A 15,216-nucleotide genomic window follows, 5' to 3' on the forward strand; every position below is an offset into this window, starting at 1 on the left:
TCTATCCAACACTTATGTTATTCACATACTTGTACTCTTTAATAGCCATTCGTTCATTCTATACTCGTATTATTTTATACAAAACTCGTTCGCAATCCAGCTTGTTTAAACATTTGAGTCCTAACTTACCTCATTACCTATAAAATAGCCTCCCTATTATTGATTCTTGTGTAACTATACTTAGTATCTCTCTATTGCTTTATTTAAAGTAACAAACCTTTTCGTCCCTCTCAATAAACAGGTTTTACGAAAGTATGATTTTTTTATACTATCCTTAAAAACTTCCCCTTGCAAATCTACCTTGATGTTCTCCAAAATTTGGTACTTTTCAAAACTTTCAAACTTCCCAAGTTTCAATTCTTAATGATCACCTTTATGCCAAAAACTCTTTCAAGCCTTCCTCTTGAATAAATTTCGGGACGAAATTTCCTAAAGGAGGGGAGACTGTAACGCCCTGCGTTTTCAAACTTCCTACATTTAGAAACCTTACGTGAAATTCTAACTTTGGAAATCTTGTGTTCTTATAACCATTCTTTCATTGTAATCGTTGTAAAATACGGAACTTGCTTCGTAAATAAAACTTGTACGTTACACTTTTTACCTAGTTAAATCATGTTTTATTTCATATTTCACCTTGTTACAAGTTAGGGGAAACATTGTTGCATATTATTACACAACTTAACTAACAAAATTACTCATTATAATGTTTTAAAAAAATAAAAAATAAAGAAATATGGCAGCCCAAATTCAGCCAAATTCAGCCCCATATAGTTGGGTTTTGTGGGCTAGTTTCAAGGTGTAACCCCTTCTAAACACTTCCAAAGCCCAACCCATTGAAACCCTAATCCTTCCCCCTATAAATACCACTTATAACCAGCCTCCCTACCACTTTTGCAACCCTAAAAACTCACAAAACATCCACCAAACCGTAGCTGAAAGCAAGGGTTCGAGTAGATTGACACTCCTTCACGAAAATGAGCATAACTCACTCAATTCTTATCCGATTCACTCGATTCTTTTTCCTACTTGCTTGTATAATCATGGGGTTCGATTCCTAGACTTCTCCTTGGAGAAATCAGACCTGGAAATGCCCCGAAATAGTCCATAAACTTTCTGTTTGTTTTTATGTTCATCAAAAACTTGTTTAAACCTATGCAACTTGTGTCTAACACATCTCATACCTATGTCCTAATGCTTACAACTTATCCCATGGTTGGTTAAGCTTAAAAACAAGGTTGAGACATTTAAAATCAGAGGATTAAACCTCATAAACTTGGTGTTTTGTTTAGGGTTTTTAACCCACAAGTCATGTCAAACTTTGTCTTTGATACATGAGTGATTATGGAACAACTTGGGTTGTCCAAACATACAATCCTCACATGATTTGATGATTTCTCTTAGTTAGTGTGTATATTTCTTATTCTTTATTGTATGTTCATGACCCTCCTTGGTTGTTTTTTTTACATCAAGTGTAGTGGTGAACACATAGAGGTGCCTAAATGGAAGACTTGATCTTCCTACCTCCTACATGACTTCTATGACATTTAGAGGTACCAAAATGAAGATTTTAATCTTCTACCTCATGCTTGAACTATTGGACATATATTATATAACCTAAATATATTATTCGAATAATCGAATCTTTGATGATGAACTAGTGTTCATATGTCGGGGTACTAGATTACATCATCCTAGACTATGATAACTTGTCACGATTCTAATGGAACCTTGTTCCATGAAAACATCTAAACTCCTTCGAGTTTCCTAGTGTCAAGAACAAGCATCATATGTACTAAATGATTATTTTCCATGTTATTCTCATATCTTATTTTTATGTTGTTTTGAACACCGAATCTCGACTCTAAACATACTTGAACCTTAACCCTTATACATTCGGACTCTAAATCTCTACTCGTCAACAATTGGACAATCGGAAAACATATGCAAACTTTGTGAGTATACTCGTACTTTTCCCCTTTTTACTTTTACTACTTTTGGGGTGTAACATGTTTACCTATTGAAACTTACACATGAACTTTTGTCTAAACACATGAACATTCCTATAACATGCTTGTATATGTGATGACTTGATACTTTAAATTTGGGTGATTCTTATGTGTTGAACTTATCATTAACTTCGTACGAGCCAAACCTTGACATATGTAGCGCTATAGGATTAACGACCCGCCTCTACTGAAACTTTGGTTATGTCATGAGCAAGTTGCGTTTTCTTGGTTTGATATGTTAGACACATGCCATGTTTAAATGTTTATCTTGAATCACATGCTTGCTATGAGGAATTGTTCAAACTTATCTTTTGCTATGTACGTATCAAACTTGTATACTCGTCTTTGCTTTTGCATTGAACTTTATTTTAAACATGTTACAGGTTGAGGACGATGATGCTATGAAATGAAGTAGCGTTGATGCCTAGATACACATATAGACGTTAGGGTTTAAAATGTTGTATCAAAATTTTGATATGTTATCATGTTGTTTTGTTAAACTTGTCGTATTTGAATTTCTTGTAACGTTGACTATTTAAAGTTATGAAATGAAATGAAATTTGGATTTTCTAAATATTGTCACAAATAGCGTTATGATGTCTCTAGCAATCTTCACACTTCGTCTCATCCCGATGTTTCCGCCATTGGTTGGGGTGTGACACTATCGATGAATTTGAATAAACTTCTTCTCTCTTGTGTTCTTCTTCTCTCAATAATCGATCAAACACTTTGATACGTAACACAAAGTTATCACAACCACATCTAAAGATCATTTAGCGCATAATGACCAAATTATTAGATGATTACCACAAATAACTTATCATTGACCCATCTAATACCCACTTACTGTCACACCCTTGCCAAGGCGAAACACGGGGAATGTGACGAACCAAAAGCTATCTTGGCAACGTCCTAATCAAATTAACTAAAGGTTGGTGACTTAACAAGTGTTTAACTTAACAAGATTACAAGTTTAGTGTTATTAGGTAGTTAACTATTATGTTACGAAGTGTTATTATGTTAACAGTTAAACTAGTAGGGTTAGGTTCATTGAAAACTCCATTCAAAACTTGAAAACCAAAAAAACTACTACCATCCAGTCATTTTTTTATTTTTTTTCCTTTAATTATAAGGTTACTATTATAGAAATTAAAATTAAAACATATATGTAGATTGACAAGCTACAGATATGTAGCTTGCGGAGGTATACATATGAGGTATATATATGTAGTTCACGAGCTCTATGTACGTAGTTCACGAGTTACATGTATGTAGCTCGTCGGTCTACGTATTTTTTTTTTTCTTCTTAATTTCCATGAATAGAAGTAACATATAAATAGAATGAAAAAAGTATAAAAAAAAACTATGTTTAAAAGTGGTTTTCTCGAGTTTTCTGATGACCCCTTTCCTAGTAATGTAAGAGTTCAACTTAAACTTATATCATAAGTATGTTTGAAAACTAATCTTTACAAATACATGTTGAGAGCTAACATACTACAAAGAAAGGTCTATTTGAGCAAAAATACGAAGAAAAATGAACTCAATGCCTCATCAAAGATATACTTTCACCCTTACTGAGTATATACATTTCTGTGATCCAACAGTCATTGCATACAACACAAACTGATATCTATATCTTCTCAACACATTTAGGTAGCGTTCGTTTCATGGAATGGAATGGAATGGAATTAGGAAGTTTTTCTTTGTAAAATTGGTCTTGGTTGGGGGAGGGAGGAATTTGAAATCCCATGAATTTCTTTAATCAATGAAATTTGTAACTATTTCAACATTCCTTAGAAATCCTTCACTCTAATGAAGGAATGGAATGGAATGTTGAAATAGTCACAAATTTCATTGATTAAAGAAATTCATGGGATTTCAAATTCCTCCCTCCCCCAACCAAGATCAATTTTACAAAGAAAAACTTCCTAATTCCATTCCATTCCATTCCATGAAACGAACGCTTTAATGTTTTTGATCAAATGACCCGAATTAAGGCAATACATTGAAGTGAAACAGCCAAGAAATAATGAATGCAAAAACCATGCAACCCAACAAGATATTCATGATTTTGCGGCCCTGCCAGAAAGTTCTTGGCTCGGTAGGAACCACCACGGGTCCTGTGGCTGACCGGTCAACTGGCTCGGTCTCAGTGATGGTGTGGGTCATCTCATGGGTCTGGTCCCCACCAACATTTTGTGCTGTAGCACCACAGATCTCACAGATCCTGAATCATAAGCACCATACATTAAACATAAAACATGTAAGTTTGACTAACAGAACCAGATAAAAAAGTATGGTTATTTCTTATTATTTAAAAAAAAAGTTAAATGTAACCTAGTACTAGTAGTAGTCTTATTCTAGGAGCAATATGAAACTCTACAACATGAAAGGAGTGCAAGAAACGACAACAACCCGATGTAACCTAAATCATATACCACCAAAAATTGCCAATTGGCAAGAAAAAGAGCATAAGGATAAACCGACCTTTGTCCCATCAACTACACTAAAAACAATTACTAAAACAATCATTAAACTTTGAAATTTCAGATTTTCGATATATAAACAAACTAGAACAGAACAAGTTAGGAATATAAAGCTGTTTTCTTATTTTAACAAACAAGATTCCGTTAGCATATTCAACTTATTTGGTTCAAATATAAAGCTATGTATAATATACAATATGTCACGAGAACCACAATAAATGAACTCGGCTCATTTAGAACAAGCTAGTTAATTTTAGCATTAGCATTTCATTGAAACGAATACAGATGATTATAATGATTGAAAACACTAAGTGAAAGACAATAAGAAGGTGGTTAAAGTGTTCTTATTTTGACTTTCGTAACGGGTTTGCCTATCTGGCAAATGATCAATAATTGATAAAACTAATCAATCGTACACATCATCATTTTGCTATAGCAAAATGTATCTTGAGAAACTTTCACAAATCTTTTCTTAAAATCTTGAAGTAGAAGGTGTCGGATGTTGCATAATGGGTTAGCTTTCAGGTGTATCCTATCCTAACTTGTAGTTTATACATCTTTGACTTATAAAGTCAAACAGAACTATTCACTTGGTTCCAAAAATGACATGATAAACATAGCGTTTTTGAGTGGATAAACAGGATCTTAATCAGAACCCATAAATATATTTGCAACATTGGTCAAACTCAAAGTCATATTGTATCAAATATAGATAAAGTAGGCATTGAAAACACAGAAGAGAGAATACATTAGATTTATGGAATTCTTGAGTTCTTTCATATAACAAATTCTCATTTTGGCAGTCAGAGTCTCGAAAAAAACTTAGAAAAATCATGAAATTTACCAAATTAGAGATGTATTTTGACTTTTTTAGTCAAACACTTCATGAAGAGATGTATTTTGACTTTTGTAATCAAACACTTCATGAATTCTCTTACTTAGGTGGTGATGTGATGTGATGTTTGTTTTTAAGAGGTAAAATGTCTGCAGTCTGCGATCACATCTGTAGACATCTGTAGAAGAAGAGGTGGACCAAACCTCTACAGTCTGCAAGAAGAAGGTTGTTTGGCTTTTAACATATGTACACTTCAAAAATAAACTGGTGGTGGTGTACGGATGGTGGTGGTGGGTGGTGGTGGTGGTGCTAGACGGTGGTGGGAGGTGGTGGTGGACGGTGGGTGGGTGGTGGTGGATGGTGGACGTTGGTGGTGGTGATGGACGGTGGTGCGTGATGGACGGTGGTGGTGGTGGTAGTGGTAGTAGTGATGGACGGTGGTGGTGGGTGGTGGTGTTTAACCCTCTGGGCCAAGTCTGCACCAAGAAGAGCTCGTGTTGACGTTTTTTAATGAAACGTCTTCGGAAAATGTCTGTGCGGCGTAGACAGAAGACCCTGCGTAGATCTTTTTTTAAAAAAACAAACACCACCTTAAGGTTTCTTACCTTTTTGAGACTTTGACTGCCAAAATGAAAATTTGTTATAGGAAAGAACTCAAGAATTCCATAAATTTTATGTATCCTCTCTTATGTGTTTCCAATGCCTAGATGTTCTTGTCTTTGTCCTGCTTTAATCTACATTCAATACAACTTCACTTCGACTTTGACCAATTCTGCAAATATATCTCATATTCATAAACTATACACACCTTATGTAGGCTCAAGAACAATAAATGCATATTCCCTAATCTTCAAAATTCAAAATTCAAAATTCAAACTTAATGAAATGCATTAACAATAAAAGTCAAACCCTACAACCATATTCCAAATCCAAGTGGTTGTGCTATACACAATGTTTTAAAAGCCGGCCGATAGAACCAGTTAAACCATTTCTGAGCCCGAGCCCAACCCGGTAAAGTATGTAAACCGGTTTCTTACTACCACAAACTTCCCCCAAATTTTAACAACCTAAAAAATCCCATATCAAAAAATACTTAACCAAACTAACAAACAATTCCACTTTTAACAAACTAAAACAATGCAAGAAAAAAGATACAATAAAACTTACATATTCCCTTTAATCTTAAACCAAGTTTCAGCACATTGTTTATGAGCAGTACCCAGATCCCCTTTACAATCACACCCCAATTCAATCCAACCACCATCACCACCACCGTACTCCGCCGCATCACCACCACCAATCTCAAAACCCAGATGACAAATCCGACAAAAACAATGCACCTTCATCTCCAACTCCCCACTTTCCAAATCAACTTCATCTGAAGAAGACTCCATGCGGCTGTGATTATACGAGAAGATTCCAGAAGACCCACATTCGGAATCTACACGCGCCGACGAGTGCGCGTCGGAGTCGGATAATCCAAAGCTGCTGTTTCCATCTGTGGCGGTGGTGGTGGGTTCGGTGTTTAACGCGTGAGAAGGGCGGCGGCGCCGGGTGGGACGGGTGCGACGGCGACGGCGCCGGCGAGGGGGGAGGGGTCCGGTTGCTAAAGGTTGTGGGTGAGTAACGTCAGCAAAGTTGTTGAGTGTAGACATGTTTTGTTGGTGTGTTTGGTTTGGTTTGGTTTGGTGTGAAAAATGGGATATGGTGTGTGGATGGGTGATGGGTGGGGTGTGAAAATGAAGGGGGAAGAAAAGGACTCAGTGTTACTACAGTTTTCTTTCTTTTCTGCAGAGGTTTGTCAGATAAAGAAGACATGTGGGTCCTACTTTTCTTTAATAGAAAAAATTAATATTTAATAATAATAAATAAAGGATAAAAATATCAGGTGACACGTGTCATCTTTCTAGACGTTTCTTTAGAAGTTTTCCCGTCTAGGGATTTAAGGATCGATTGAATGACTCTAGCAAACGTAATAAGGCACATTATCATCTCTCCGTGACTCCCTTCGATCGTCATCCGTAGAGGTGCGGTGATTATCCTTTATCCCCATAACCATTCTCCACCCACGTATGCTACAACACTCCATTCAAAGAACTTCCATGGAGACCGTGATGCAAGCCACGTTCGTGTTGCACCTCCAATATGGTCATCATACCGTGTAGTCTAACTACGGCTAGGGATCCTGTTACGTATGCAAGGGAGGAGCTTAGTTGGAACCGGGGGTGCACCCGCCTCCCTCAATGTTTCGGTTAGAAATGTAAGATTTCCGATTTTTCGTTTGAAATTTTGAAACTATATAGGAACGCCCCCAATTGTTTTGCCTAAATATTTATACAATATATAAATTGGGTCCCCTGACTTTCCGCTCCTCCGAAACTTTTGATCAAGCTCCGCCATCGTATGGACCTAAAGGATATCCAAATGAGTGGTATCATTGAAGGAGAAAAAATAAGGGTTTTCTATTAATTTTATGTCGTGTATCATAATAAACTTTGTTTGTGTCATCTAAATAGAGAGAGAGAGAGAGAGAGAGATATTTTGTTAGACCATGGGGTATGGGGCTTGGGTTGGGGCGTGGGTTGGCTGAAAACGCCCAAGCCACCACCCTGCGGGTTGGGTTGGGGCGTGGGTTTGGGGCGTGGCCCCATTGGCGTGGGTTTGAAGCCGGGCGTGGGGCGGACTAGTACATGGTGGGCTCTCAATGGCCAAACCAAACTCATGCCCCCAACCCAAGCCCCCAACCCAAGCCCCACCATACCCCATGGGCGTGGGTTTGAGTGGTGGGGGGCTCCCATTCCACGTGTCAACAAAGCCCCAACCCAAGCTCCACCATACCCAAGGTCTTACATAGTAGTAGTATTTTGTTGATGAAGTTTATGTAAGCATATGGTTTAGAATCTCAAGATTTATAATTGTTTGTGGTTGGCTCATAAAATCATTCGTGTGAGTGGTTTGTGCAACGTTTTCAACTTATTAAGAAGGTCAAAGTTGTAGGTTCTTGGATTTCGTAAACTCCCTGAATAGCTTTCTAAATCATCTAAGATAACTTTTAAATTATAATATTTTGTGATACAAGAAATTAATAATCGTGTAAGATAGATGTTTTCTCTAAGAACGGAAAGTTGTTTGATGTAATATTTGAAAGTGTTTTAATACTCCCAAAAATCACATTTTAGCAAGACCTCACGTAGTCATATCATGTATGCTAGTTAGTGTATGGTACAATGACCCCTTCGTTTGGTTGTACAAGGCAATGTACAAGAGCTTAGGTGCGTACCATGTGTTACAAAGAACATTTAGGTTGATCGGTGAGAGGCAATATCCCCACTCACCCTACGTCGTCCTGGGTTGCTATGGCTGCCCCCGCCAATCCCTTGGCGAGCGTTAGAGGGGAGAAAGTGAGACCCAAACCAATCAAATTTCTTTTCTTATTTTAATTTCTTTCTCCTTTTTTTATAAAGTTAATTAAGATTTTATTCCATAACGTGCAAGCTAACAATAAAACTCATTTGCTTACGTGTTACTTACATGACGTGATAAAACCCCTAGAGACTTTATCCCACACGACCTTAGAATACTTCACTATTTGGTTTATTGCTTTATTTACCCAACTTTTTCCCTAACCAAAACTCATTATTTTATATAGACTTTTTCACATCTACAAATCCAAATTTAAGCCTCAAAAATGAGTTTGAATCCCTTAACATGTTAGATCAAAAGTATTTTGATTCGTTTGATAAAATGACTTGTCTAAATACTATTAGACCATTTTTATTTGTACATTTAACATAGGGATGGGATTGGTACAGTACCCGTACCTATACCCGTACCAGTACCGAAAATACTAGTATCGAATTTGAACAAAACTAGGTACCAAATACCGTACCAAATATATAGGTACGGTACGGGTATGAGTAAGGGTACTGGTACGGGTATTTTCGGTACAGTACCCGCTTGGTACCATTTTGTTTTTATTTACTTTTTGTCTTTTTGAGCACTTGTACGAGTACTAAATAGGTAAAATTGACATGAGTACCAATATAGTACAAGTACCAAATAGGTAAAATTGGTACGAGTACCAATAAGATACGGGTACCATATAGGTAAAATCAATACGAGTACACTATAAATACCATAATATGAAATAAAACATAATAGAGTAAACTGCCATTTTGGTCCCTGTGGTTTGGTCAATTTTGCCACTTTAGTCCAAATATCAAACTTATTACATATGGGTCCCTGTGGTTTGCATTTTGTTGCCATTTTAGTCCAAAATCCAAAAACCCTATTTTTTTTACTGTTGCAACCTCCTATTTTGTCCTGTAGTGCATGGGTATTTTGGTCATTTTGCTTTTCATTTTACATTTTCTTAATTAACTTCATCCCCAAATAAATCATCATCATCATCATAAAACCCTAACAGACTCTCTCTCTCTTCTCTCTCTAAATCGATCAGTTAAGTTGAGACCTAGATCGATCAACATAATCCCCAAATAAATCATCATCATCGTCCCACCTGAGCACCACTCCGGCGTCGTCCCTACCGAAACTCAGATCCACCATCGTCATCGTCATCTCTGCGTTCCTCTCTCTCTCTCTCTCATGTTTCTCTCTCATTCGTGTGTATTGGAGAGAAAAGCTTTGAGTTTCAGATCTGAATCGAAAGCAGAAATATTTTGATCTGATTGTTTGTGGGGGTTAGAGATCAGAGAGATTGGTGGTGGCGGTGGTTATGGTGGTGGCGGTGAAAGAATGAAGCAGAAGCTCCGGCGGCTGTGCGTCTTTTTTGGATGGTTTTAGCGAGAGGGCAGGTGGTAGGGCGGTGGCGGGTGGAGTGACGGTGGTGGCACTGCAGATCTGGATCGAAATGGCAGTTTACTCTATGAGGCAGAGAGGAGCAAGGGTTTCTGAGGGTGGTTGCCGCCTCTTTCCGCCAGTGATTTTGATTATCTTCAACAACCCTCCGTTATATATGTATATGTATTGAGAGAGAGAGAGAGAGACAGAGAGACAACTGTTCTTTCGTGGTGTGTGTTGTTACTTGTTCTGTTATGCTTGTTCACCATGAGGCTGTGATGATTTCACCTAATCTGTTATGCTTGCAACCTCTGTTTGCAGCCATGGCGGTTTTACAAATCGGTTTTTGATTTTTTGAAGATGATGTTCTTGATTTTCTGGATTTTCTGGATTTTCTGGGTTTTGATGATGATGTTTGATTATGTTCTTGAATATACAGATCTGAGCCTCGTTTCTTTTTACAAATCGGTTTTTGTTTTGATTTGTTGTCTGTATTTTGATTTTTGTGATGGTTTCTGGTTTTGTTCTGGGTTCTTGATTTTCTTGAAGATGATGTTCTTGATTTTCTGGATTTTGATGATGAAGTTTGATGATGTTCTTGAAGATAGATGTTATTAATTACTGAAATGTTATAATAAATTAACATGGACCAAAATGCCCCTGCACTACAGGACAAAATAGGAGGTAGCAACAGTCAAAAAATAGGGTTTTTTGGATTTTGGACTAAAATGGCAACAAAATGCAAACCACAGGGACCCAGATGTAATAAGTTTGAGATTTGGACTAAAGTGGCAAAACTAGCCAAACCACAGGGACCAAAATGGCAGTTTACTCAACATAATATAAAAAAACTTTTAAAGGTATACATAGAATTCGGTACCAGTACCCGTTTTTACCCGTACCCGTACCAATACCGAAAGTACCGAATACCAAAATCAATAAAACTGGGTACCGATACATGTACCAAATACCTAAAATCGGTATGGGTACGGGTACGGGTACGAGTACGGGTATTTGGGAAAAAAAGCCCATCCCATCCTAACTAGGAATGGCAATGGGCCGGGCTTGTGTAACACCTCGAAAAATTTCGTCCAATAATGTCTTGACACGTGTCATAAGGTTCCGTTATGTGAAAACATACTTTAGAGGGACTAAAAGTGACAAACAGTGAAAACTATGGAACATAAGGGTCCAAAGTGTCAACAATGGATAAATAGACTCTATGATAACCCCACATAATGTTTATAACCTTTAACGGATGGTTCATGGATCATACGACGCGAAAATTGCACAAAAGTGAAGTATTGTAAACTATAGGGGCCAAAAGTGTCAACATGTTTAATTTATACCTCTGAGTGAACTTTTGGCAGACCCGAAGCTTTGTATAGCTAAAATATACTCACTAGAATATGTGGTAAAAATTTCATGAAGTTTCGTTAACGTATGAGAAAGTTATGGCCAAAACCGTACTTAAGGGACTAAAAGCGTCAACGTCGAATTTCAGGGCTTTTCAGTTGAGCGCAAAGTTATCCGAGGGCATTACCATGTTGGTAAAAGTCCTAAGGTTCTTAGAAACCAAGTTTGGGGGTTTACGGGTCGAGAATAGTAGCCGAAACATCGCATACAAGCTCAGGGACCATTTCTGCCAAAGTTTAAAAGTTGTTGGCTGATCAGGAGGGTCAGGCGACCCGCCTGGGAAAGCCCAAGCGGGCCGCGTGGGTTGCCCAGCGACAGAAACTTCGAAAATGGTTAGTTTGGGTCCGATTTTGGGTGGTAAACAGCTCAATTGCACCTCCAATTGCTCCAATCAGAAGCCTTGCATGCCTACTACTACAGTGGCCTCGAAATTTTGGCTTTAAATCAGGTCTTGATCACATTTCTTGGACATTCTCAAAGTAAACAAGTGCTCTCAACCTTCAAGAACTTCAAGCAAGCTTTCTGGAGGAAATCTGATCAACAAGGCCGACTCCTAGTGTTCATTAAACACCTATAGGACCTTTGTAAGCTTTCAATTCGTTCTTTAATCCGTTCTTGTTGTGTTTATTGATAAAAGTCAAACTGGGTGTTCATAACCCTTGACTTTCCGATTAAACGGATTTCTTTCAGTCATTTCTCGAATTGAAACTTGTTATAGATTGGTATTTATGTGGGAAACAAACCCTCTAAAGGGCACTCTCTGATTCCCACTACATGCATGCTAAATGTCGAGTCAAACCTATTTCTAAAAAGTCAACAGAAGCGATTTTTGTGAAAAATAACATGATTAATGATATAGATGACATGCAACCTGATTGATCATTAAAAATGACTTGTAAAACATATGAGAATGTGTTTTAATCATCATCAACTCGACAATCTATAGTATAGACACGAATCGGAACCGAAAGTCTTGTAAAACGATTATTTCGTAGACTATCGATTCGGATTCATACATGCATGTTCGAGATCTGTATTGAAAAGTATTTTTGACTATTTTTATTTTAGTTAAACTTTCTGGGATTTTCTTTGATTGAGTCTATGCTTAGCCTATTCGAATGCATGTTTCCGGTTTATGCATAAAGTTGACTATTTTGCCCTTTTTGATTTAACACGGGATTTTTGGAAAAGTAAAAGAGTAGAGATCTTTATTTTTATTATATAAACTTGCACCGAAAATTTCGGATCAGTTGGTGGTCCAGATTGTGAGTTATGGCCATTAGCGTAAAACTATATTATAAATTTACATAAACGGTCCTTTTCGCGTAGAACCCGTTTCTGGCCACGTGTTGATACGAAACTTTTTACCAACTGAAGTAATATAATATTCTGGGAATTTTGATGATTTTTAATTAATTTTTGGCTGAACGGATCCTAGATCACCTAGTCATTTCGGCTTATGTCGGTTTTGACCGTTTAAGCCATAAAATGAGTTTTACACATCCTTTTGACCCGAAACCTTTTTCTACTGATTTTATATGATGAATAAATTATTTTAAGTATTCTGGAAATATAAAAATCTCAGATTTAATTTGAAAACCCGAAAACGCCCTTAAATCGCATATTTAGCGTTTTAAGCGCATAGTAAGCGTTATAATTGTTTTAGACATATAAGACCTATACTTACTGATGTGTTTAGCTTATTTTTATATAAAAACAGTAAGTATAAGTATATGAACTCAGATTTCCAGTTTTGGCATTTTTAGCCCTTGTGAAATTACTAAATTGCCCCTACGGTGCATAGTTTGGTTTTAAATGATAAATTTGATATATGGGTCATACCCTACTGATATAATATGTTATATTAAGTATATTTACTGTATGAACCAGACCCGAAACTCAGATTTCTAATTTTACCCTTTTATTATCTTTTAAATGACCAAAATGCCCTTCTAAGGCATAAATTGAGTTTAAAATTATTCCGGGCAATATAGAACATAACTTACTGATATAATATCATATTTTAAGCATATTATCTCAGGGAACTTGCATTTGAATCATTGGTCTACCCGTTTCGCCCTTTTCGCGTTCGGTTCGGTTTACGTAACTAGTTTGCGTAAATTGACCGAAACGGGTCAAACGATATCATTTTTATTTCAAAATCCAGAATGTATTTAGTATACCCATATTATACAAGTATTCAAACTTGTCGGGTCTAAATCACATTCTATCCGGTCTTTCGCTTAATCGTGCGTAAACCGTATCAATCTTAAAACTAACCGGTCAAAGCTTAAGCTTAAATAAAAGGCCGTTAGGAATCTAATAGGTTAATTATAAACCTTTGTTCCAGATTAGGAAGCCCGGTAAAAGCTACCAACACTTATCATTTGTGACTTATACTTGCTCAGGTAAATACATTTTGACTTATTTTCCCTATACGGGCTTGGGGTACGGTATTTAAAATACCGCTTGATCGGGCGCACAAGTCCTGCGCCCTATGGGTGTACAGTCTTGAATAGCTTGTGTGATTTCGTTTAAACAGTCTTGTCTTACTTAAAAGCTTTGGGGGGTTATTGACCATGTCCCGGATATCCTTGGCATTATCTTACGAGATGGCCACGACCAGAGCACGGGGTGTAGGCGTACACTCGGCGTGTATAACTCTTTAATGTGGTGTGTCAATTAAATCTCTAGCCCGGACAGTAGATCCCGGGCCACCAGAGATATAAGTGCATGTAATTCGTTCACAAGTTTATATTATATAATTATCCCAAGTTAATAAAAATATTTATGCCTTGTGCATTTAAATCAATTTTTAATCATTTTCAAAATGAGTCAGTCGATTTGTATTTACCAGTGTAAACTGACGTATTTTTCCCAAAAGGTTAAGTGCAGGTACTATACGGAATAGGCTGGTTGTTTCCTAAGAGCGTCCACTATAGTCTCGCAAACTCGGACGACAATATATCTGTTGAACTATTTTTATCTTATTTTATTTGATCCGCCTGTGGATCCATTTCAACTATTGTGATATTTATTATTACACTTTATTTAAAAGTTGAAATGTTTCTATTCTGCTTCCGCTGTGCATTATTATATTGTGTTGATTGTCTATGACGATGCCAACTACGTCACTGTACCCCACACCGGGCCCACCGGTGACACGTGGAAATGGGGGTGTGACAGGTTGGTATCAGAGCCAACGCTGAGTGAATTAAACACTATCCTAATGTGTTTAATCTCAGTTACACAATTGCACAATCCTCGATTTTCGAGTCTAGACAAAGAACTTAGGAATGTTCAACTTTTCGTTTAATTTATTTTTATTTATTATTGCATTGCCTTATATATTTTGTTGTGCAACTTGTTTGACTTTTGACAGGATCACTATGCCGCCGCGAATGAGAGGTCGAGGAGGATTTGCTACTACCCACGACCATGAGGCAGGGCCCTCACATAGGCGAGCACCATCCGCCACGCACAACACAGCCGCCAACGACCTTTGGAGGTCTTTCGCCGAGCCTGCTAGACACTCGGTGTCCGCCAGCACTTCACCGTCTTTACCCCACTCGTTTGGGCCCCACTCGGAGAATGGGCCCCATGGTTCGCATGGATCCTACATACCTTTGCAGCAGTCACCGCACCAGTATCCAGCGCCAGCCTACCAGGGTTT

General features: G+C 37.5%; 1 protein-coding gene across 3 annotated transcripts; it reads right to left on the reverse strand.

Moving 5' to 3' along the window:
- Positions 1-3,531: 3,531 nt before the first annotated feature.
- Positions 3,532-7,090, reverse strand: LOC110868460. 3 transcript variants are annotated; one of them, XM_022117623.2, is made up of 3 exons: positions 6,495-7,085; positions 3,975-4,233; positions 3,532-3,658 (listed from the first exon to the last, which is right to left on the reverse strand). In XM_022117623.2, exons 1-2 carry the CDS (start codon positions 6,980-6,982, stop codon positions 3,999-4,001), a joined length of 723 nt encoding a protein of 240 aa, XP_021973315.1. In that variant the 5' UTR covers positions 6,983-7,085; the 3' UTR covers positions 3,532-3,658; positions 3,975-3,998. The 3 variants fall into 3 exon arrangements, with proteins under 3 accessions (XP_021973315.1, XP_035832950.1, XP_021973317.1); XM_035977057.1 differs by having other exon boundaries at positions 3,532-3,654; positions 3,971-4,233; XM_022117625.2 differs by lacking the exons at positions 3,532-3,658; positions 3,975-4,233 and adding an exon at positions 5,757-6,099 and having other exon boundaries at positions 6,495-7,090.
- Between the last annotated feature and the right edge of the window lie 8,126 nt (positions 7,091-15,216).

The sequence above is a fragment of the Helianthus annuus genome, chromosome 1 (genome assembly GCF_002127325.2).
Source record: "Helianthus annuus cultivar XRQ/B chromosome 1, HanXRQr2.0-SUNRISE, whole genome shotgun sequence".
NCBI lineage: Eukaryota > Viridiplantae > Streptophyta > Magnoliopsida > Asterales > Asteraceae > Helianthus > Helianthus annuus.